The sequence below is a fragment of the Musca vetustissima genome, unplaced genomic scaffold (assembly GCF_032173495.1).
Source record: "Musca vetustissima isolate MV318-11 ecotype Yass unplaced genomic scaffold, APGP_CSIRO_Mvet_v1 utg22059, whole genome shotgun sequence".
NCBI lineage: Eukaryota > Metazoa > Arthropoda > Insecta > Diptera > Muscidae > Musca > Musca vetustissima.
In genome coordinates this window covers 44087-66508 of record NW_026880791.1, presented here as the reverse complement: position 1 = coordinate 66508, position 22422 = coordinate 44087, and the positions used below count along the sequence as shown (strand labels likewise).

At 35.5% G+C, this 22422-nt stretch overlaps 3 protein-coding genes across 3 annotated transcripts; all 3 read right to left on the bottom strand.

Moving 5' to 3' along the window:
• Positions 1-924: 924 nt before the first annotated feature.
• LOC133326643 (cytochrome P450 CYP12A2-like) lies at positions 925-4128 on the bottom strand. Its single transcript, XM_061535274.1, has 5 exons — positions 4048-4128; positions 3582-3988; positions 2118-2234; positions 1603-2053; positions 925-1536 (listed from the first exon to the last, which is right to left on the bottom strand). The coding sequence occupies exons 1-5, from the start codon at positions 4126-4128 to the stop codon at positions 925-927; spliced, it is 1668 nt and encodes a 555-aa protein (XP_061391258.1).
• Positions 4129-5808: 1680 nt separating this feature from the next.
• LOC133326642 (cytochrome P450 CYP12A2-like) lies at positions 5809-8399 on the bottom strand. Its single transcript, XM_061535273.1, has 6 exons — positions 8246-8399; positions 7766-7797; positions 7309-7703; positions 6983-7099; positions 6478-6928; positions 5809-6414 (listed from the first exon to the last, which is right to left on the bottom strand). Exons 1-6 carry the CDS (start codon positions 8397-8399, stop codon positions 5809-5811), a joined length of 1755 nt encoding a protein of 584 aa, XP_061391257.1.
• Positions 8400-10792: 2393 nt separating this feature from the next.
• On the bottom strand, positions 10793-20455 carry LOC133326641 (cytochrome P450 CYP12A2-like). Its single transcript, XM_061535272.1, is given in 9 exon segments — positions 10793-11401; positions 11458-11908; positions 11970-12086; positions 14320-14450; positions 14452-14676; positions 18325-18921; positions 19160-19610; positions 19671-19787; positions 20319-20455. Coding segments are annotated over 9 exon segments (2814 nt in total). The 5' UTR covers positions 20435-20455.
• Positions 20456-22422: the final 1967 nt, after the last annotated feature.

The window sequence follows — 22422 nt, the reverse complement described above, 5'->3', positions numbered from 1 at the left end:
ATCGAAATAATTTGGAATATACATATGCGAATTTTATAATAGCCATGACGTGTCTGAAATAAACAAACAATGAAATGCTAAACTACCCACAATTGAGTAACATCCACCAAGTAAAAGGAGAGACGGATTGTCTATGTGGAAACAAAACACCGTCGAACAGTGAATGGTGGTGTTTTTTTTTCGTTTTGGAAGGAAAACATTCGAGAGAATAGCAAACAAGAGAATAACACATTAAGGAAAGTAGAATGAAGAAAGAAAATAATTTTTATATTAATGAAACGTTTACATTTTTTTGAAAAACTATGTAAAACTAGAGGAAAACGAAATAAGGGAAAGTGAACGAAGCTGATAAAATAGGAGTTAAGATTAACGGTCGACGATGTTGTATATTAAGGCAGACTCCATATTAGAGTAGAACGTTATTTATGATGGCAAATGAATAATGCCTAATAAATAATGTCGTCTGCAGGCCAAAACTGGAAAGCGACATAAGAGATCATCGATCGTCTCCGTCTCTTCACAGAGTATGTAGCAATCCGTAACGTCATCGTACCATTTGATGTTAAATGCCATTATACAGCAGTGCTCTGTATAAAAACCAGAACGTCCAGAGGAGGGTTTACTGCGGTTCCAGTATTGGGACTATGCCAAACTTGTATTTAATTCTCTTAAACCCCGAAATACCTACTTAAAGCCACCATGATTTGTAAATATGGAAAGCACCATCACAATATCGGAGTCATTCGAGTCTTGTAAAAAAATTGATTTATATGGAAGACATTCTACGAAGAAGGTGTTAACCATCGAAGAACCCGGAATGCCAAGTTACAATACCTTCTGTTGGAAAAGGTCTCCTTATGATGCCTAGAAGAGGAAATTTGTTGTTTTATATATTTTTTCATTTTAATTTAATTATAACTTAAATCAATCTTTAACATCGGTAAATTTAAATTTCAACGGAATATTCGGGACATAAATCAATAAACTTTTAAAAGCATTCCTTGTGGGATAATTAAATTCCACATGATAATTGCGGATCAATCGAGCAATACCCATTTCCAATTCCATTTCAACGATGCGACGACCTATACAACTGCGTGAACCAAATCCAAATGGTAAATAAATAAATGGACTACTAGCTTTCAGGGCGTTCATTGGACATTCGTTGGTGGCATTTTCCGTTTCTGCCTTTGAAGGTCTCAGCCAACGTTCTGGTAAAAATTCCTTCGCTCGGGGATAATGTGTATCATCTTTTAGCAGAGAAGTTGAAATCATTGTCACACGAGTTCCCTTAGGTACACGATAACCACTTAGAACTACATCGTTGATGGGTACTCGAGCATTACCCACAGTCAAGGGATATACACGCAATGATTCCTTGATGCATGCTCTAAGGTAGGGCATATTTTTGAAAACAGCCTCATTAAATTCGGAGTCCTTGTGGGGTAATAGTTTTCGAACTTCTTGGCGGAGTTTTTCCTGTTTCTCGGGATTTGTGGCCAAACACAAAAGTAAACCGGTAAAGGTGGTGGAGGTCTAGGAGAAAAAATGTTTTTAATAACTTTTTTAATGTAGTAAATTTGTTTTTTTTTTAATACTCACAGTATCCACTCCAGCCATCAGCATATCCATTGCCATAACCATGGCAATTTTTCTATCGATTTTTATCAATTTTTCCAAAACACTTTTCTCACTGTCCGGTTTTTCTGGTACACCATTTTTACGTTCCTCCTCCAGCCGGGAAATTGCTTCATCCACAAAATTTTTGGTTATATCCATAACACCATCTAAACTTGTTAATAATTTTTTAAATGTTCGTGTCTGGTAATATTTCCAGATCGATGGTTTCATTTCAATTTCCATGGAGCATTGTATAAAATCCGTTAGTGATTGAAATAGTCTTGTAGCTGTTGGGTCATCTCGATTTGTGGTGATTAGACCCAATTGTTTATCCAAGGCCACAACGGATACCGATTCTAGGGTCCAGCGATTTATTTCTTCTTCGAAATTGGCAGGCACTTCTAGGGTTTCAGGATCGCGAATGTTGCGAATTCTGGAATGGAAAAATAAGTATTTATTTTGAGAAATATAGTTGTAACAGTTTCAGAACTTCATACCTTTCAATAAACTCCTTATTCACCTGAGACATTTTATTAAAATACAGGCGAACATTTTTTGGCTGCATCATCACAGGATTTACAGTGGATCGAAAGGTACCCCATTTTTCTCCTTGCCTAGTCAAAAAGATATAAAAAATTACTTTAAAAATACGCCTATTGGTATGCTAAAATGTCTCATTAAAAAATCCACGCCTATTGGTATGCTAAAATGTCTCATTAAAAAATCCACGCCTATTGGTAAGCTGCTAAAAAATGCCTTTAAAAAATCCACGTCTATTGGTAAGGTACTAAAAAATGCCTTTAAAAAATCCACGCCTATAGGTATGCTAAAAAACATATCTTTAAAAAGGGCATGCCTATTGGTATGCTAAAAAACATATCTTTAAAAAGGGCATGCCTATTGGTATGCTAAAAAACATATCTTTAAAAAAAATCCACGCCTATTGGTATGCTAAAAACATCTCTTTAAAAAAATCCACGAATATTGGTATGCTAAAAAACATATCTTTAAAAAAATCCACGCCTATTGGTATGCTAAAAAACATCTCTTTAAAAAATCTCTTTAAAAAAATCCTCTTTAAAAAATCGCCTATAGGTGCTAAAAATAACATCTCTTTAAAAAATCCACGCCTATAGGTATGCTAAAAATAACATCTCTTTAAAAAATCCACGCCTATAGGTATGCTAAAAATAACATCTCTTTAAAAAATCCATGCCTATAGGTGTGCTAAAAATAACATCTCTTTAAAAAATCCACGCCTATAGGTATGCTAAAAATAACATCTCTTTAAAAAATCCACGCGTATTGGTAGGCCACTAAAAAATCCTTTAGCCACTAAAAACCCTTTAACAAATCCGCGCCTATTGGTAGGCCACTAAAAAATCCTTTAACAAATCCACGCCTATTGGTAGGCCACTAAAAAATCCTTTAACAAATCCACGCCCATTGGTAGGCCACTAAAAAAATCCTTTAACAAATCCACGCATATTGGTAGGCCACTAAAACAATCCTTTGACAAATCCACGCCACTAAAAAAATTCCTTTAACAAATCCACGCCACTAAAAAAATCCTTTAACAAATCCACGCCACTAAAAAAATCCTTTAACAATTCCACGCCACTAAAAAATCTTTTAACAAATCCACGCCACTAAAAAAATCCTTTAACAAATCCACGCCACTAAAAAAATCCTTTAACAAATCCACGCATATTGGTAGGCTACAAAAAATTCCTTTAAAAAATCCACGCCAATTGGTAGTCTAAAAAAAATTCCTTTAAAAAATCCACGCCAATTGGTAGTCTACAAAAAATTCCTTTAAAAATCCACGCCTATTGATAGGCTACTAAAAAAATCCTTTAAAAATCCACGCCTATTGGTAGGCCAAAAAAATTAAAAAATCCGCATTTCCAAAAATTAAAAAATCTGATTGCTTTCAAATATTGTTTTTTTATCACACTTACGTTCCAATTAGACCCTCCACACCCTGAAAGACGTCCCCTCGATGTACACTACGATGATAGATTAATGCCTCAGAACCGGGACGATTAGGCCAAATACCTTCATTGCGTAGTGTCTTTTCAAAATCATGTGGATTATGGGTGATCACAAACCCCTCTTTACCAAATAAAGTTGGTATGCGGGCAATTGGCCCCATATCTTCACGAAAAGCCAACATCATTTCCGATGAATCCAATTTGGCGTATTTACCACACGGCAAGAAATTGCGAAGAAATTTAAAAGTACTCATTGTTGGAATTTCTTCAAACGGTTTGGCTCGTTCCCATTCTTCGGTTGAAGCTGCTACATCGTCAATGTTCTTTCGATCTAAGTTCTCTGCAGCTGCCGTCGATGCGAAATGTCGGGCCAACTGTGAATTAAATTAGATGTTCACTGTGTCTTTGGTATTATATTTTAATTTCAAATTACCAATGCTGTGTTCTGGGTTTTAATTAGTATATCGTAAAATAATTTGCTTTTGTGATTGCCGAATTTTATGATCGCTAACATTTTGAATTGATATTTGTTTGCAAAAAAAAATCTTGCTTTCACTTAATCAGACGTCTTTATTTCACTCAATTCTAAACCTGACTAAACGAGAAATTAGAGATACACATTAGAAAAAAAGCTTCTATTTTCAGTTGCCTATTCGATTCGAACAAAGATGGTTCGGCCTTATTGTGTTTACATACGGGAGGTAACTGAACGATATCTCTTTGCAACAAAAAAAGCTTTATTCAATTGTTTTATTTATTTTGTCTGTAGTTTGTTATGAATATTAGATGAAAGCAAACATGAGAAAATATTTCATAATTATCTTTAGTGAGCGGTATAAACAAAGAACACTGGGCTATACAGACCTTTTGATAACCATTATCATACCAATGGATTTTTTAAAGGAATTTTTTATTAGCATACCAATAGGCGTGGATTTTTTAAAGGAATTTTTTTAGTAGTCTACCAATAGGGGTGGATTTTTTACTAGCCTACCAATACACATGGCTTTTTTAAAGGCATGTTTTATTAGCCTACCAATAGATATGGCTTTTTTAAAGGCATGTTTCAGTAGCCTACCAATAGGCGTGGGAATTTTTTAGAAGCCTACCAATAGGCGTGGATTTTTTAAGGGCATTTTTAGTAGCCTGAATGTGAATAGGCGTGAATGTTTTAGTATTGGCATTTTTCAGTAGCCTACCAATAGGCGTGAATGTTTTAGTATTGGAATTTTTCAGTACCTTACCAATAGGCGTGACTGTTTTAGTATTGGAATTTTTTAGTAGCCTACCAATAGGCGTGGATTTTTTAAGTGAATTGTTTAGTAGCCTACCAATAGGCGTGAATGTTTTAGTATTGGAATTTTTCAGTAGCCTACCAATAGGCGTGGATTTTTTAAGATAATTTTTCAGTAGCCTACCAATAGACGTGAATGTTTTAGTATTGGCATTTTTCAGTAGCCTACCAATAGGCGTGGATTTTTTAAGATAATTTTTTAGTAGCCTATCAATAGGTTTTTTTAAGGATTTGTTCAATAGCACACCAATAAGCGTGGATTCTTTAAGGTAATTTTTATTAGCATATCATTAGACGTGGATTTTTTAAAGAAATTTTTATAGGCCTTCTAATAGGAGTGGATTCTTTAAAGGCGTTTTTATTGGCCTTCTAATAGGCTTGGATTCTTTAAAGACATTTTTAATGGCCTTCTAATATGCGAGGATTCTTTAAAGGATTTCTTATTAGCATAACATTAGGCGTGGAATCTTTAAAGGCATTTTTAATGGCCTTCTAATATGCGTAGAGTTCTTAACGGGGTTTTTTATTAGCATAACATTAGGCGTGGAATCTTTAAAGGCGTTTTTAATGGCCTACCAATAGCCGTGCCATAGCCGTGAGATTTTTAAAGTCATTTTTATTAGCATACCATTGGGCGTGGAATTTTTAAAGGCATTTTTATTGGCCTACCAATAGGCGTGGAATTTTAAAGCAATTTTTTATTAGCATACCAATAGGAGTGGATTTTTTAAAGTTATTTTTTATTAGCATACAATTAGGCTTGGTATTTTTAAAAGATTTTTTAATGTTTTTTTATTTTTTTATCAACACTCATAATGTATTTTTAATTTGTATTTCATTTCAGGAATATTTCGATGTTCTACTTTGTAGTGGTGAGTACTTTTATATTTTAACTTTTAATCAATCCTTAACATTTGTAAATTTAAATTTCAATGGAATGTTGGGAACATTTATCAGTACCCCTTTGAATGCATTCTCGGTAGGATAATTAAATTCCACTTGAAAGTTCCGTATCAAACGAGCAACACACAATTCCAATTCGATTTCAGCAATACGGCGACCAATGCAGGCACGTAAACCATAACCAAAGGGTAAATAAATAAATGGACTGCTAGCCTTTAAGTTATGGGGACATTCTGCCTTACCCTCCGTATAGTCCTTGGAAGTTCGCAACCAACGTTCCGGTAAAAATTCTCTAGCCCTTGGATAATGTCGATCATTCTGTAATAATGATGTGGATACCATTGATACTTGTGTATCCTTTGGTACTCGATAACCACTTAACACCAAATTGTTTGCTGGTTTTCGAGCTGTACCCACTGTCAGTGGATACATACGTAGGGATTCTTTAATGCATGCCCTCAGATAGGACATATTTCCGAAGGACGATTCATTGAATTTCGAGTCCTTGTGGGGTAATATTTTTCGGACTTCCGAGCGCAGGATTTCTTGTTTCTCAGGATTTTTTGACATACACAAGAGGATCCCCGCAAATGTTGAGGAGGTCTAAAAGAAGTAAAAATTATTCTTTCTTTCTAATTTATTAGAGAAGATTTATTTTTCATTTACCGTATCCGCTCCAGCCAATAACATATCCATGGCCATAATCATGGCAATTTTCTTATCGATTTTTATTAGCTTCTCCAGCACACTTTTCTCATTGTCGGGTTTTTCGGGTACCCCATTTTCACGATTTTCCTCTAGACGTGCAATGGCCTCCTCCACAAAGTGACTTGTGATATTTGTAATTTCATCCATACTCGTCATGAGTTTCTTAAATGTTTTTGTCTGATAATATTTCCATATGGATGGCTTAAAGGAAATTTCCAATGAATAGGTAAAGAAATCGTTAAGGGCCCGAAATAGTCGCTTGGCATCGGAATTTTCACGATTTTCATTTATAAGACCCAATTGTTTATCCAGCGCCACTACAGATACTGACTCCATGGTCCAACGACTAATTTCATCTAGAAAATTTTCCGGAACTTCAAGGGTCAGAGGGTCACGAATTTGTCGGATTCTGCGAAAAAAAATCGGGAAATTATTGCGCGGCAATTTTGTAGCAATTTTATACCTTTCTATAAATTCCTCATTAACCCGGGCCAATTTTTGAAAGTATAATCGGATATTTTTCGGTTGCATTACAATAGGGTTGACAATTGATCGAAAATTCCACCACTTTTCGCCGTTTCTGAAAAATAGAATGACAAATAAAATATTCTTTAAAAAATATCGTTTAAAAAATATTCTTTAAAAAATCCACTCCTTGTAATGGTCCTTTAAAAAAATATTCTTTAAAAAATCCACGCCTTGTAATGTTCCTTTAAGAAAATATTCTTTAAAAAATCCACGCCTTGTAATGGTCTTTGAAACTTTTTCTTTTAAATTTCTAATACTTACGTTCCAATCAGACCTTCAGTAACTTGAAAGAAATCCGACCGATGTACATTACGATAATAGCTGAAAACTTCCAAACCCGGACGTGTTGGCCACATGCCTTCATTGCGAAAAACCTGTTCAAAATCATGGGGGTTATGAGTGAAAACCATATACGGTCGACCGGGATATAATTTAATGCGACATATAGGGCCCATATCTTCTCTCAGACCCATAATAATTTGTGTAGCATCATAGTTGGCATATTTTCCTCCGGGAAGAAATTTCCGCAGGAATTGTAAAGCGCCCAGTGTAGGCATCTCTTCAAATGGTTTTTTAGCTGCATTCCATTCAGATTCCGAACGGGACAAATTATTTCGAATATTTGAAGCTGCAGCAGTATTGGAACAAAAACGCAACTATAAAAATATTTCAATAATTTTAACTTTCAAAAAATTTTAAAATTTTTTTCGAAACTCACCTGCTGTTGAATCCTCTGAGAATCTAAACGACCTTTATTTTTGATGACAATTTTGTAAATTTTATTTGCAAACATTTCTATTTTGATTTATTTTATGAAACACGTTTTGATTGTATGATCTTCAGTTTGCAACTGATCAGTAGTAGGGAGATAATTTCCAATGCATGAATAATTAATAATTAATTCGTAATGAGGCTATTGATCTAATTATCGTTAATAGACATAATTAATTAACCCTTTAAATGAGTTTGAGGAGAGTCGTAAGAGAATTGATTTCAAATTTAACTATCATGAAAAGTGGTATATCCCAAAGGGGTTAATCGGATATTGAATGGGTTGACGATAAATATATTAATTAAATGCGTTCAGTTAGTTGCATTTCATTCAGGTCTTAATTATCCCTTCACAACCTGTTATGAAGTTATTATAAGTTGGTATGGCCACAAGTTTTTGTAACACCACAAACTATCGTAGACCTACCTTTCACTACAGCGATCCCGCACTTGGTTTTTGGCAACTGATGAACTTGTGTGCGGGATGGCCTTTTCTCTGGAACTATTATTGCGATCGAACTGCGACGCTTGTCTTTTAGGTTATTGCATCGGAAGTAATCATAACAATTGATCCCCCTCATCTAACACATTCCGGATATCTTCTGCAAATGTTTGAGCTTTCCACTTCCACTTCTTCAAATAACAACAAATATTTATTGAAGAGGTTGTCATCCTCTGTGCATCGGGATTTTAACGTTGTTGATTTACCCTCCACAGGTACGTAGTCCAGACAATAATTTCTTCTAAAAATCGTCTGGAATTTCATGGATGAGAGGATCGCGAATTTATACAATATAGAATATACCTTCCACCATGGGACAATTTACAGGTCGTGTAAGAAACGAATATTATCGGCCAGAAGACATCCGGGACGTAGATTTCTTGAAGACGACTATCTGAAGATGACAAGGACTATCAGAGCTACAGCCGTGGACTTTCAGAGCTACAGGACTGAGCTTTTTTAAGAAAAAAATTACAAGTACTATCAGATCAACAGGCGTGGACTTTTTAAAGAAGATTTTTCAAGGACTATCAGATCAACAGGATTTTTTCTAGGACTATCAGATCAGCAGGCGTGGACGTTTTAAAAATTTTTTCAAGGACTATCAGATAATCAGAATTTTTTCAAGGACTATCAGATCAACAGGCGTGGACTTTTTAAAGAAGATTTTTTCAAGGACTATCAGATCAACAGGCGTGGACTTTTTAAAGAAGATTTTTTCAAGGACTATCAGATCAACAGGCGTGGACTTTTTAAAGAAGATTTTTTCAAGGACTATCAGATCAACAGGCGTGGACTTTTTAAAGAAGATTTTTCAAGACTATCAGATCAACAGGCGTGGACTTTTTAAAGAAGATTTTTTCAAGGACTATCAGATCAACAGGCGTGGACTTTTTAAAGAAGATTTTTTCAAGGACTATCAGATCAACAGGCGTGGACTTTTTAAAGAAGATTTTTTCAAGGACTATCAGATCAACAGGCGTGGACTTTTTAAAGAAGATTTTTTCAAGGTCTATCAGATTAAGACTTTTTAAAGAAGATTTTTTCAAGGACTAGTAGGTCAACAGGCGTGGACTTTTTAAAGAAGATTTTTTCAAGGACTATCAGATCAACAGACGTGGACTTTTTAAAGAAGATTTTTTCAAGGACTATCAGATCAACAGACGTGGACTTTTTAAAGAAGATTTTTTCAAGGTCTATCAGATCAAGAGGGGTGGACTTTTTAAAGAAGATTTTGTCAAGACTATCAGATCAACAGGCGTGGTCTTTTTGATGACAATTTTTTAAGGGCTATCAGAGCTACAGACTTGGATTTGTTTAAAGACGATTTTTTTAAGGGCTATCAGAGCTGCAGACTTTGATTTGTTTAAAGAAGAGTTTTTCAAGGACTATCAGATCAACAGACGTGGACTTTTTAAAGAAGATTTTTTCAAGGACTATCAGATCAACAGGCGTGGACATTTTAAAGGAGATTTTGTCAAGACTATCAGATCAACAGGCGTAGACTTTTTAAAGGAGATTTTGTCAAGACTATCAGATAAAAGATTTTTTTCGAGGACTATAACATCTATAGGCGTGGACTTTTCAAGGACTCTAAAGTTGTGGACTTTCAGAGACGATTTTTTCAAAGACTCAGAGCTGCAATCGTGGTTTATAAAAAGAATATTTTTTTTGGAGGACTATCAAAGCTACAGGTGTGGACTCTTTAAAGAAAATATTTTCAAGGACTCTCAAAGGTGTGGTGTTTTTAAATAAAATGTCGACTAGGACTCTCTGATTTTTTCAAGGACCTTTAAAGCGAAAGTGGGTCTGAACCTCTATATGGGGCGATGTTTAAATTTGGACCTACATCGAACATATTCTTAATATATTTTTGTCATCTCCAAGATCTTGGATTTTCAAATTACAGCCACTTCGATGGCGATAACAATAGAGGAAATGGGGCGGGACGTTGATGTGGAGGCTACAAGAAGAACATATATAAAACATTTTCTGCAAATATGTTTACCACCCTCCAAAGGACCGTTATGCCAAAATACAAAATACCGAATGCCAATGTTTTGAGAAATTAAAAATTATGGTGAGAAGAATTTTTCGATATTTTTCATAGGGGATGAAATGACCTGAAAACTAGTCGCTATAGAGGCCACGATTATATCCCGAATTTCACACGGAGAAGGGGATCTGGGCAACTAATTAGAATGGTTGTTTTGATAATGATCGGTCAACCTTTTGGATCTTATGGTGTAGATGTTCACTCCGGGAAAAATTTGCAGCGTAATGAAGAGGAGCTGTTGACTCTTAAACTAATCTGCAGAAATCTAACACTCCCTGATAGTTGTGTAGGGCATTCTATGGTCAGACCGTTCGACAAAACTTTTCCGCTCATTGGTATTTTATTATAATTTATTTCAATAAACAATTGAGATATGACAATATAACAATATAACATATGTTTGTTCCCTCCACCAATCAATCTTTAACATCGGTAAATTTAAATTTCAACGGAATATTGGGAACATTAATCAAAAGGCACTTAAAGGCATTTTCGGTGGGATAATTATATTCTACATGGAAATTGCGTATCAAGCGAGCAATACCCAATTCCAGTTCCATTTCAACGATACGACGGCCAATACAGCTGCGTGAACCAAAGCCAAAAGGTAGGAAAACAAATGGATTGCTAGACTTTAAGGCATGTGGACATCCAGAGGTGGTAGCCTCCTTTGTATCCTTAGCTTCTCTCAGCCAACGTTCGGGTAAAAATTCCCCTGCTCTTGGATAATGTTTATCATCGCGGACCAGTGATGTAATTGACATTGAAACTTGTGTTCCCTTGGGTACACGATAACCACTCAGCACCACATCCTTGGCCGGTGATCGGGCATTACCCACCGTCAATGGATAAATACGTAGGGATTCCTTGATGCAAGCCCTCAAATAGGGCATATTTTTGAAAACCGTTTCATTGAATTCCGATTCTTTGTGGGGTAATGGTTTTCGTACTTCTTCACGCAATATCTGCTGCTTATCGGGATTTTTCGCCAAACACAACAGAATGCCAGCGAAGGTTGATGAGGTCTGCATAGAATCGTACAATTATTAAAATTTTCAAAATATTATATTTCCAAATTTACCGTATCCACCCCAGCCATTAACATATCCATGGCCATAACCATGGCAATTTTCTTGTCGATTTTCACCAACTTTTCCAAAACACTTTTCTCATGATCGGGTTTTTCGGGAACCCCACTTTTACGTTCTTCCTCCAGCCGTGCAATGGCCTCTTCAACATAGCCCTTTGTAATATCCGTGATTTCATCTAAACTTTTCATTAATTTCATAAATGTTGGGGTCTTGTAGTATTTCCATATGGATGGCTTAAATTCAACTTCCAGCGAATAGGTGAAGAAATCGGTTAAGGCTTGAAACATTCGCTTTGTTGTTGGATCATCGCGATTTGTACTTAATAGACCCAATTGTCTATCTAATGCCACCACAGATACGGATTCTAGAGTCCAACGATTGATTTCTTCTTCGAAGGTGTCGGGGACTTCCAATGTCTGGGGATCACGAATTTGTCGGATTCTGGAAACAATTTTATATAATAATATATGGCATATTTTGAGGGGAATATTTTAAAGCTTACCTTTCCATAAATTCCTTATTAACCTGAGACATTTTTTGATAGTACAAGCGGACATTTTTGGGTTGCATTAGTACGGGATTTACAACCGATCGAAATGTACCCCATTTATCACCATTTCTGCAATACAAAAAATTGTTTTTTTTATGAAAAAATCAAATGTCATTTGATACAGTGGTTAAATTATATCCTCCGGGCGAACATTTCTGAAACGATTCCGTATGTGCTAATTAAATTTTGAAGTACCAAAAAATGATCTTTAATTCCTTAACATTTTCGACGAGTACAAGTGTCGTACGGTTTGACGTACGACCATGTATTGTGTTTTTTTGACCAAGGAATAAGTCTGGCATGATGATCGGTCAATATTTAGCGAGTCTAATTGACCCAAACTTTTGTGTGAAAAATAGCAAAATTTGCATTCTGAAGTGTATATGTTTATTCCTGAAAGGCTTAGGCTTTATGAAGGATGACGCTTATAAATTTCTGAGATGATAAGATAATATTTAGGAGATGAAATGGACAAAAACAACAACACACGGGGATGACATTCTGGCTAACTAATTGAAATGGGGTTTTTTATTCAGTAATATGCGGAAAATATGACAGGGTAAGAAAAATGAGCTGTTGACACATAATTGATCAAGAGGGTGCAATATCCGAAATATTGCCCAGGATCATAATAAAGATCCTCAGAATGTTAGAGTTCCATGGCAGTTGTGTATCATATGATCGGCCCCGTTCGACTATACGGCTCCGCTCACTGTTTTTACGGTATATTGTAGTCCTTTTGATATAAAGAGACTGAAGGCTCTCCTAAAGTCATCTAACACAAAAGAAACATTTTGGAGACCTCTAGAGGCCTACAAATCTCTTCTTTAGACAGAAGGCCCATATGCCGAAGACAGATATCTCACATGTTTTCTATAGTCAGAAAATCTCCTACGGTCCCTCTATGGGTAGAAGACCACCTCCTACAGGTCTAATTTAGGGAAAATACCTCCCTTAGAGTTTCCACAGACAGTAAACGGCTTACAGGTCTATAGAGAAAGCACATACTAGAGGTCGTTTATATGCATTATACTAAGATCTTGTAGAGGCCGAAGGTCCCATACATGTATGTTGAATACACAAGGCCTGGCAGAGCTGTTTTAAAAACAGAAAAGTTCGTACAGCATCTAAACACAGAATCATAAAACCATATAGACAGACAAGAATACCTTCTACATGTCATATATAGCAAAAGACATCATATGTATTAACTCTAACTCTTTCTTCTATAGACAGATGACCTTCTAAACGGACAACGCCCTTCTCACAAGACTTCCAAAAACAGACGATCTAATGCGTGTATTGTGAATATAGAATAGAATACCTGCAAGTCGTTTACAAATAATTTATGGTATTTTAGAATCAGAAGTCCAACTACAGGGCTTTTAAATAAAGAAGACCTGATACATGTGTCCTGTACACATACAAATTCCTACATGAAATGCGAACTTCTCACATCTCGTCTATACCTAGATTGCCTCCTATATGCACTGCTGTGGTCTTCTGACAGATCTTCTAGGGATATGAGATATTATGCGGATATTTTAAATACACAATACCTTCTGAACAGGCAGAAAACATTCCACAGGTATTTTTTGGCCTTTTACGCAGAAGACTTACAGCACACCTTCGAATGATCGATGATCTCCCACAAGCCATATATAAACAGAATACAGTTCTTCTATATGTACCTTTTCTCATATAGGGACTTCCACGAATATGTCTTTCAGATCTTCTATAGACAGAAGACCTCTATAGTGGTCTTCTTTAGGCAGAATATTACCTACCGATTTCTACAGAAGATAACATAAAGGCGGAAAATCGCATACTGGTCTTTTATATGTCAACCGACATACGTTTCCTAAGGACTTTCTTTAAGTCGAAGATCTTCAGGCTTTCTATAGACAAAATACATACTCTTATAAACAATGAACCATTACAGATGTTTTATTAATGGAAGACCCTCTATGGACCTTCCAATAACAGAACGTTTCCTAGCGGCATTCTACAGTCTGTTTCAAATATTCAAACGGTAGAATATATCGTACAGATCCTCTTAAGATAGAATATTTCATACAGGCATATAATACTATGCTACAAAAATCGAAATCATGTTTGTGGCTACTGCAGGTTAGATTGGTGTAGAATTTCTCAGAATATCCACTTGGCAATATCAAAAATATTTTTTTAAACCATCTTATAAACAATTATCAAGTTTAAATAAACAAATAGACTTGTCGCATTTGTTTATCATTTCTCTCACACACACACGCACACATATTGCATTTGCACTTCAACTTACGTTCCGATAAGACCCTCAACACCTTGAAAGAAGTCCGCACGATGTACACTACGATGATAATATAACGACTCTGAACCAGGGCGTTCTGGCCAAATACCTTCATTGCGGAATGCCATTTAAAATTTTTTTTGGATTATGAGTGAACGCAATATATGGACGGCCGGGAAATATTTTTAGACGACCAATGGGGCCTATTTTGGCATATTTTCCACCCGGTAGAAAATTGCGAAGGAATTTCAATGCGCCCATTGTGGGTATTTCATCGAAGGGTTTAGCCTTTTCCCATTCTACACGATTGTTTACCAAATCGGTTTCCACTGCTGTTGCAGCTGGGGCAACGGTGGAGCGCAAACGACACTAGGGAAATATAAACATTTTTAATTGTTTTATTTATTGTTGAAAAATATTGAAATATATTTTTAGATTCTCACTTGTTGTAGTTTTTGTTGATTTGTTTTGATATTTAACAACAATAATTTATTATTATTAATTATTTGATAAATTCTCATTTTTAACATTTTGCGTTATATTTGTTTCCTATTTTTTTTTTTTTTTTTGAAATTTTTGTTGTCGTTTTAAATTAATTTCAACTTGTTTGTTTCACGCTAGTTTAGTGACTGACCGATCTTTTTGTAAAGTATTTTCATATTAGAAAAGTCCATCACAACGTAAAGCTTTTTACTGATTAATTTCTATTTAAGAGTTATAATTTTGTTTCTCTTAAAAATAACACTGTATAATAGGGTGTACCGTATACCATATTTATGTGCATCACAACACGATGTGTGATTGTCGTTTCAAAGTTAGATCCAATCATTAGAATCATTGTTTTTATTAATAATATGTTGGTGGGCAGAAGACATCTATTGTTGACTTCAGTCAGATAGAGCAACAAGGCGATTATTCAGTTGATTTCGAATTTTTTTAAATGCCTATATCAGAGGCGATAATTATATTTACTAAAATTCGAAATTCCATCTTTCTGATGAATTTTTGTTGAACAATACCTTGGAGACACCACAAGATGCGATTTTTCATCCTCGCAATATTCTACAAAAATTTTGCTGATAAGAATTTACGTGGGGTTCTTAAAGACAAAAATCGATATTAAAACAATTTATATTTTCTCAATTTTACCCGTGTCATGCCACTAAAACCCTATTTGTATGCATTTAAGTATATTCAGTATAAAATCTTTATTATGAAAACTGTCTATTTTTGAACCAGAAAAAATTAAACCGGTTTTAATACCTTGTGTGTATATTATTATATTCTCTCTGCCTCCAATCTTAGGTTTTTACTGTCATGATACGGGTAAAATTGAGACAAGGCCATTAAAACGTTATAATATCGATTTCTTGTCCATGAAGACCCCATCTAAAATCCTACGAGCAACATTTTTGTAGAATACTGTGAGATTGAAAAACGCATATTGTGATAATTGGAGTCCGGTTCAATAAATTAAGGATAAAAGGGACACACAAAGAATCGACTTGGAAGGGCAAAATGATGTTTCAATAGTTTTTTACTACAGAAATGTAACCTCAACAAATACATACAATAGCTTCAAATCAAGATACGAATCAATTTCTCTATGTAAAAAATGCCAGCAGAAATGATCAAGCCATATATCCGAACTTTGATCTACAGCTTTTATTTTCTTCTGAGGGTTTCATATACTCACAAAGGCCTTTAATACCCAATTGGAATTTTCCTCTCCCCAAAATCTTGTGGCACAGTGTCATTAACTGCTTTTACTCGGAGGCGCTTGGAAGAGATTACATGTTTTAGCTTTATATCATTACATATTTCAATTTTAGTTTGGAGAATAACGTTAGAGTATTAATCTCTTAGTCCACTCATTTGATTCTTAATCAGATGTGTGGGATCTAATTCTGCAGTGACCTGTTATGATACCCACAGTGAGTTTGATATATTTTTTCTTTAGTGACGTCGTGAATGCTCCGTCCGGATGGTTTTCTGGAGGTAATTTTTATAAAGTTATTTGAATATTTCAGTTGTTTTCGTGACAGAAGACCTCTTCTGTAGACAGAATGTTCCTACGCGGACAACGGGCGTAACATAGATTTTCCAAAGAACCAAAAGAATACAGAATATCTCCTACAGGACTTATTTAGAAGGACACCTCCTACAAGGTTTCTACAGACAGATATATAGAGAGAAGAGATCCAGACATCCAGGTAATCTATAAGCAAAATATTTTAAGCTATTCTAAAGACAGAAAAGCTCATACAGGTATTTTAATTTACTTCTGCAAATCAATAGCTTCTGCAAGTCTTCTCTAAGTAAATATATCATACGAAACTTTTACATTGATGACTTACTTTTATGGACAGAGGCCTTCTCTTAGGGTCCTCTATATACAGTTTGCCTCCTCCAGATATCCTACCATTTTTTTTTTTGTTTTGTTTTTTGTTTTGTATTGTTTTTTTTTTTTTTTGCAGTAGAACTCATATAGGTCTTTTACAGAAAGTAGATATTGATCAGAACAGTTTTTCGATATACAGAAGGTTTTTCACATTTTCCATAGGTGAAATACCCCCTACGTATATTCTTTAGGCAGAAGAGCTCCTACAGAGCTTTAATAGACAAACATTATTGTATAGACAAAAGAGCTCCTATACGGACACAGGTTTTCTATTGACAGATAACCTACCGGGTACTTGGCAGGGGAACTCATATAGGAATTTTACAGACTGTAGATTTTTATCATAATAATTATTTCATGTACAGCAGTTCTTTCAGATTTTCTATAAGTGAAAGACCTGCAACATTTATTCTTTAGGCAGAGCTTTTCTAGGCAAAAACGGCATTATATACGGATGTTTAATACAGAACCTAATGTATCAGATCATGCCCTCATGCAGTAACATATGATTCTTACAGTGAGTACTATCTACATTTTCTTTAGTGGCAGCAATGAGGAAGTTCTACGTCTCAAAATCTCCGACCAGATGCATTTTAAAGTTCTACAGCCAGGCTACAGACCAGCTGCTTTCAGCTTTCACGCTGTAGATCTTGCCAATTATATAGTCAAGCGAGCCCATTTATTTCAGTATGTCCTGTAACCCTACAAAGTATAACGACTTGTCGTATGCATGCATGCGACATATATAGTTCCCGGTCCTATGATTTCAGCCTGAAAACTCTACAAAGTGACAAAGTCAATATGAGTTGTATATCTTCTTGGGGCCACTGCCACTTGTCCGCGATTCCCTATTCGGAATAATTAAGATGAATTCCTTGAAGTTGATGAATGTCATTATCCATAAAATAATGATTTCCATTCATGTTTTAAAATGTTAGCGCCTTTAATGTCGAGGTTCGCCACGCTATTGAATCTCAGAGCAAATTTAGTTGCTTGGAATCTAATCCAAAAGTCTGGGCGGTGATTTAAGATGACATTAAAAGCAGCTTGAGGTGGAATTCAGAGGTCTCTTGTTATAAAGAGTGATTTCCGTCTCTTCATTGCATTTTTTCAGATTGATCAAGAGTATTCTTTTGTCGAAGACCTCCCATCGCACAAGGCTTCCGTAGGTTAGTATAGGGAGAACTATCGCAACTCACAAGCAGTGTACGATTTCCCAATTTGACAGAGTTACCAAAGCACCCTGCATAATTTGGTTAGCATAAATTTACCACTGATGAACAAGACTATATCATGGGTCTAGGCTACAAACTTTATCTTGAGATGGTCGAACTTTGCCTGGAGTCACAACGGGGAATACAGTCAAAATAAGCGATTTAACTTATTTTTAAATATAATAAAATTATCTTTAAGCAATTTTTGTTTTCGAGATTTAAAACTGAACTTTTAATGCTAAAGGTTAAAAATTAGATTTCTTTCCTTTCCGATGTTTTTTTAAAAAGCTATTTACATTTTTATATTTACTAATAATATAATATTTACAAAAACAACATTATTTTCTTTAACAACAAAAACACATTTTTCATGGTCGTATGAAAACAAAATATTTTCTAATCCCTAACATCGGTAAATTTAAATTTCAACGGAATATTGGGAACATTAATCAGCAAACTCTTGAAGGCTTTCTCAGTGGGATAATTAAATTCCACATTGAAATTCCGGATCAATCGAGCAATACCCAATTCCAGTTCCATTTCGACAATACGACGTCCAATACAACTGCGGGAACCAAAACCAAACGGTAAATATATAAATGGACTGCTAGCCTTTAAGGCATGTGGACATTCTGTAGAGCCTACGGTTTCCTTCGTAGGTCTAAGCCAACGTTCTGGTAAATATTCTTTAGCTCTGGGATAATGATTATCATCTTTCAACAGCGAAGTTGATACCATTATAATTTCAGTTCCTTTGGGCACCTGATAACCACTTAATACAATATCCTTGGCTGATACACGAGCATTACCACCGGCCAATGGATAAACGCGTAGGGATTCTTTAATGCAAGCTCTCAAATAGGGCATATTTTTAAATGCGGCCTCATCGAATTCAGAATCTTTTTCGGGTAATAGCCGGCGAACTTCATCGCGTAGTTTTTCCTGTTTTTCGGGATTTTTGGCCAGGCACAGCAGCAGGCCAGCGAAGGTTGTCGATGTCTGTAATACATGAATAAATCATTGTGAATGAATTTACAGCCTGTTTTACTAGGACGATCGGAATGGGTTTTTGTTTCCATTCGAAAACCATTCTGAATCGAATTCGAGCGACTATAAGTCGATCGAGTAGACCATCGATCGTCTTAGTGGAACAGGTTGTTAATTTGTATTATAATTTTATATAGAAGCAGTTAGTTTTTTTTTTTTAATTTTATATATATATATAAACTATTCTTACCGTATCCACACCAGCCATCAACATATCCATGGCCATGACCATGGCAATTTTCTTATCGATTTTGATGAGTTTCTCCAAAACACTTTTCTCATTATCGGGTTTTTCGGGTATACCATTTTTACGATCCTCTTCCAGCCTCCTAATAGCCTCTTCAACATAACCATTTGTGACATTTGTGATTTCATCTAAACTTTTCATTAGATTTTTAAATGTTTTGGTCTTGTAGTATTTCCAAATCGATGGTTTCAATTCAATTTCCAATGAATTGGCAAAGAAATCGTTTAGGGCCTGGAACAGCCGCTTTGCTGCAGGATTATCACGATTTTTGCTAATCAATCCCAGTTGCTTATCTAACGCTACCACAGATACTGATTCCAAAGTCCAGCGATTGATTTCTTCTTCAAATGTATCGGGTACCTCCTGTGTTTGGGGATCACGAATTTGACGGATTCTGAGAGAGGAAGTAATGATTCAGATGTGTTTGGAATTTTTTTCTTGAGTTTTGACTCACCTGTCCATAAATTCCTTATTGACCTGTGACATTTTGTGAAAGTACAAACGTACATTCTTTGGTTGCATTAGCACTGGATTAACAGTTGATCGGAAGGTACCCCAGGGTTCGCCTTTACTGGAATTTAAAAAAATAATAATAAATACTTAGTTAAAAAATCCCGCAAATACTTTTAAATGAAAATATCAAAAAGTACTCTTACAAAGGACTAGCATTGCCAACTTTCTCAACACGTACCATTTTTAGTACCACAGTTTTCTGAACCTATATTACGAAGTGTGGCCCTGATACCACACACTTCATTTTTTGTGAAAAATTTGTTGCGTTTGTGGTTAAAATATAACCGGTTGCTCTTTAAAAATTGTAGCACTATGAACCATAAAAAACCCTCAAATGTTTATAAATTGCTCTTTAATTTTTTAGTAGACACATCGGCTATACCATACCACCATGAGAGCTTTAAAAAATCGATCATTATCCACAATCATGTTCTAACACGAAAATAATGACTTGTTATTTTTTTTTCTTTTATCAATTCACGTTTCATGGCGAAGCGATAATAAAAACAACCAAAATCAAAAATCACCCAAAAATCGAATAAACAACACACAAATGAATCACCCAAAAATATAAATGATAAACACTTACGTCCCCAATAGACCCTCAACACCTTGAAAGATATCGGCACGGTGAACATTACGATGATAATACAACGCCTCAGAACCAGGACGATCAGGCCAAATACCTTCGTTGCGTAGAGCCATTTCAAAATCTTGTGGAATATGGGTGAATACGGTATACGGTTTGCCAGGGAACATTTTAACGCGACTAATTGGGCCAACATCTTCCTTCAGGGCCAACAACATTTGGGCCGAATCCAATTTGGCATATTTTCCCCAGGGCAGAAAATTCTTCAAGAATTGAAATGTGCTCATAGAGGGCATTTCTTCAAATGGCTTGGCCTTTTCCCATTCTACCACTTGGCCTGCTGTGGTGGTATCGGCATTATTTAAGGGAGTTGAGGCGGCAACGGTTGAGCGGTAACGCAGCTGGAAGTATGTATATCATTAGTAAATCATTATTTTATATTTGAATATTATATTAAGGAATGGAATATTCCTTCGCGGATGTCCTTGAAGTGAAACGAGAAAAATCCTGAAAACTGAAAACATTCTGTCTCCAAAATATATGCCTTCAAAAGAATACAATAGAAACAGCGAACATACCACGAAATATCCGAAAAATGTAACTGGGTTTCTTCTTCTTTGATTCTTTAAATCCACATTAAGGACTTTCATCCACAAGCGATATATTCCATTTTTATTTTCAATTTCTTATAAATATTTACTTACAACTGGCGAAGAATTTAAAAGTACCACATTTCGAATGCTGAAATTATTTCCAGTGATTTGACAAATTTTTGTTTTTAACATTTCGATTCGGCTGATTTGCTTGTTTGGCGATCACAATTTACTTCTTTCGCAGGTAAATAACTACTGATTTGTTTTGGTTCAAATATTCTCTAAATTTGACTGTTAAATGATCAACATAGAGCTTTTTATGATTATGACTTGCGAGATAGAACGAAAAGTTATATGTTATACTACGCACAGTGGTTTGAAACTATAACGCTGCTATCAATTATCTAGCATGCGAGTGCCATCTATCATTGCCTAGAATAAACGTTTTTGTGATTTTTGCATTGTTTGAGGTCGTAGCTAATTTAGAGTTGCCTTTTTCGGCTGGGTGTCACTATCTCCTACCATTTCTATTTAGTGGTCATGTTGATGCCGAGGTTGATTAGAGTAAGTTCGTATCTTCTAATTAATAATTTGTGTAATAATCCATGAGCTGCTAATGTGATATAGCTGAGGGCGGCTAATGTTGTATGCTAATTTCCCTATTATTATTCAGAACAATAATTTCCAAATCAGGTTAAATTAGGAATCCACATTATCCCACCTAAATCCTACCAACTATACCACATAACCCGCACATTTTCTTATTGAAAAACTACCGCTTTTCAGCGCTTTCAATGCAAGAACTTACTCTATTAAATTGTCAGTGCGCTTTGGACGCATTTCATTTGGAGAGGGAACGAATATTTCCTTCTTCGACGGGATTCAAACCTCCAACGCATTGGTTTGTAATCTGACACACTTTACAGGTAAATAGTTTATTAGCCTGCTGTAACCTTGTTTTCATTTTTTGTTTTTGTTTTTTCATCTATCGTTGTCTAGAAACATCACCTTCTTGAATTTTGTGCAGTGGTTGATGAACTTGATAATTTAGTACTGCCATTTTCGGTTGGATGCCGCTATATCCTGTATTTCCTATATTGTGTTATACTCATGTGTTGATGCCGAGGTTGCCTATTAAAATGCCAATGGGTTTCGGATGAATTTCAACCGAAGAGGAAAATAATCTTTCCCCCACTGCCGGGATTCGAACCTGCGACTCATTGATTTATAATCTAACACAATATTCAGCTATGTAGTTGATTGGTCTGTTGTAGCGTTGTCCTATGTGATGCGCAGGTCCTTGCTAATTTAGTGTTTTAATTTTCCGCTGGGTGTCACCATCTCCCGTTTTTCCTATTTTAAGTTATACTCATGCGTTGATGCCGAGAGGGAATGAATCTTTCCTCCACCGCAGTTATTCGAACCTGGGACCCATTGGTTTGTAATCTGGCATACTAAATAGCTAAGTAGATGATTGCCTTCTGTAGCCTTGTCGTAGGTGATAGGGCTGT

Bases quoted from the DNA above. Each gene is read 5' to 3' on its own strand.
- LOC133326643 (XM_061535274.1), bottom strand. From the start codon at position 4,128: ATGTTAGCGATCATAAAATTCGGCAATCACAAAAGCAAATTATTTTAC. The intron at 3,989-4,047 runs GTAATTTGAAAT...TTTAATTCACAG, and splicing joins AAACCCAGAACACAGCATTG to TTGGCCCGACATTTCGCATC. The intron at 2,054-2,117 runs GTATGAAGTTCT...TTTCCATTCCAG, and splicing joins AATAAGGAGTTTATTGAAAG to AATTCGCAACATTCGCGATC.
- LOC133326642 (XM_061535273.1), bottom strand. From the start codon at position 8,399: ATGAGGGGGATCAATTGTTATGATTACTTCCGATGCAATAACCTAAAA. The intron at 7,704-7,765 runs GTGAGTTTCGAA...ATATTTTTATAG, and splicing joins CTCAGAGGATTCAACAGCAG to TTGCGTTTTTGTTCCAATAC. The intron at 6,929-6,982 runs GTATAAAATTGC...TTTTTTTCGCAG, and splicing joins AATGAGGAATTTATAGAAAG to AATCCGACAAATTCGTGACC.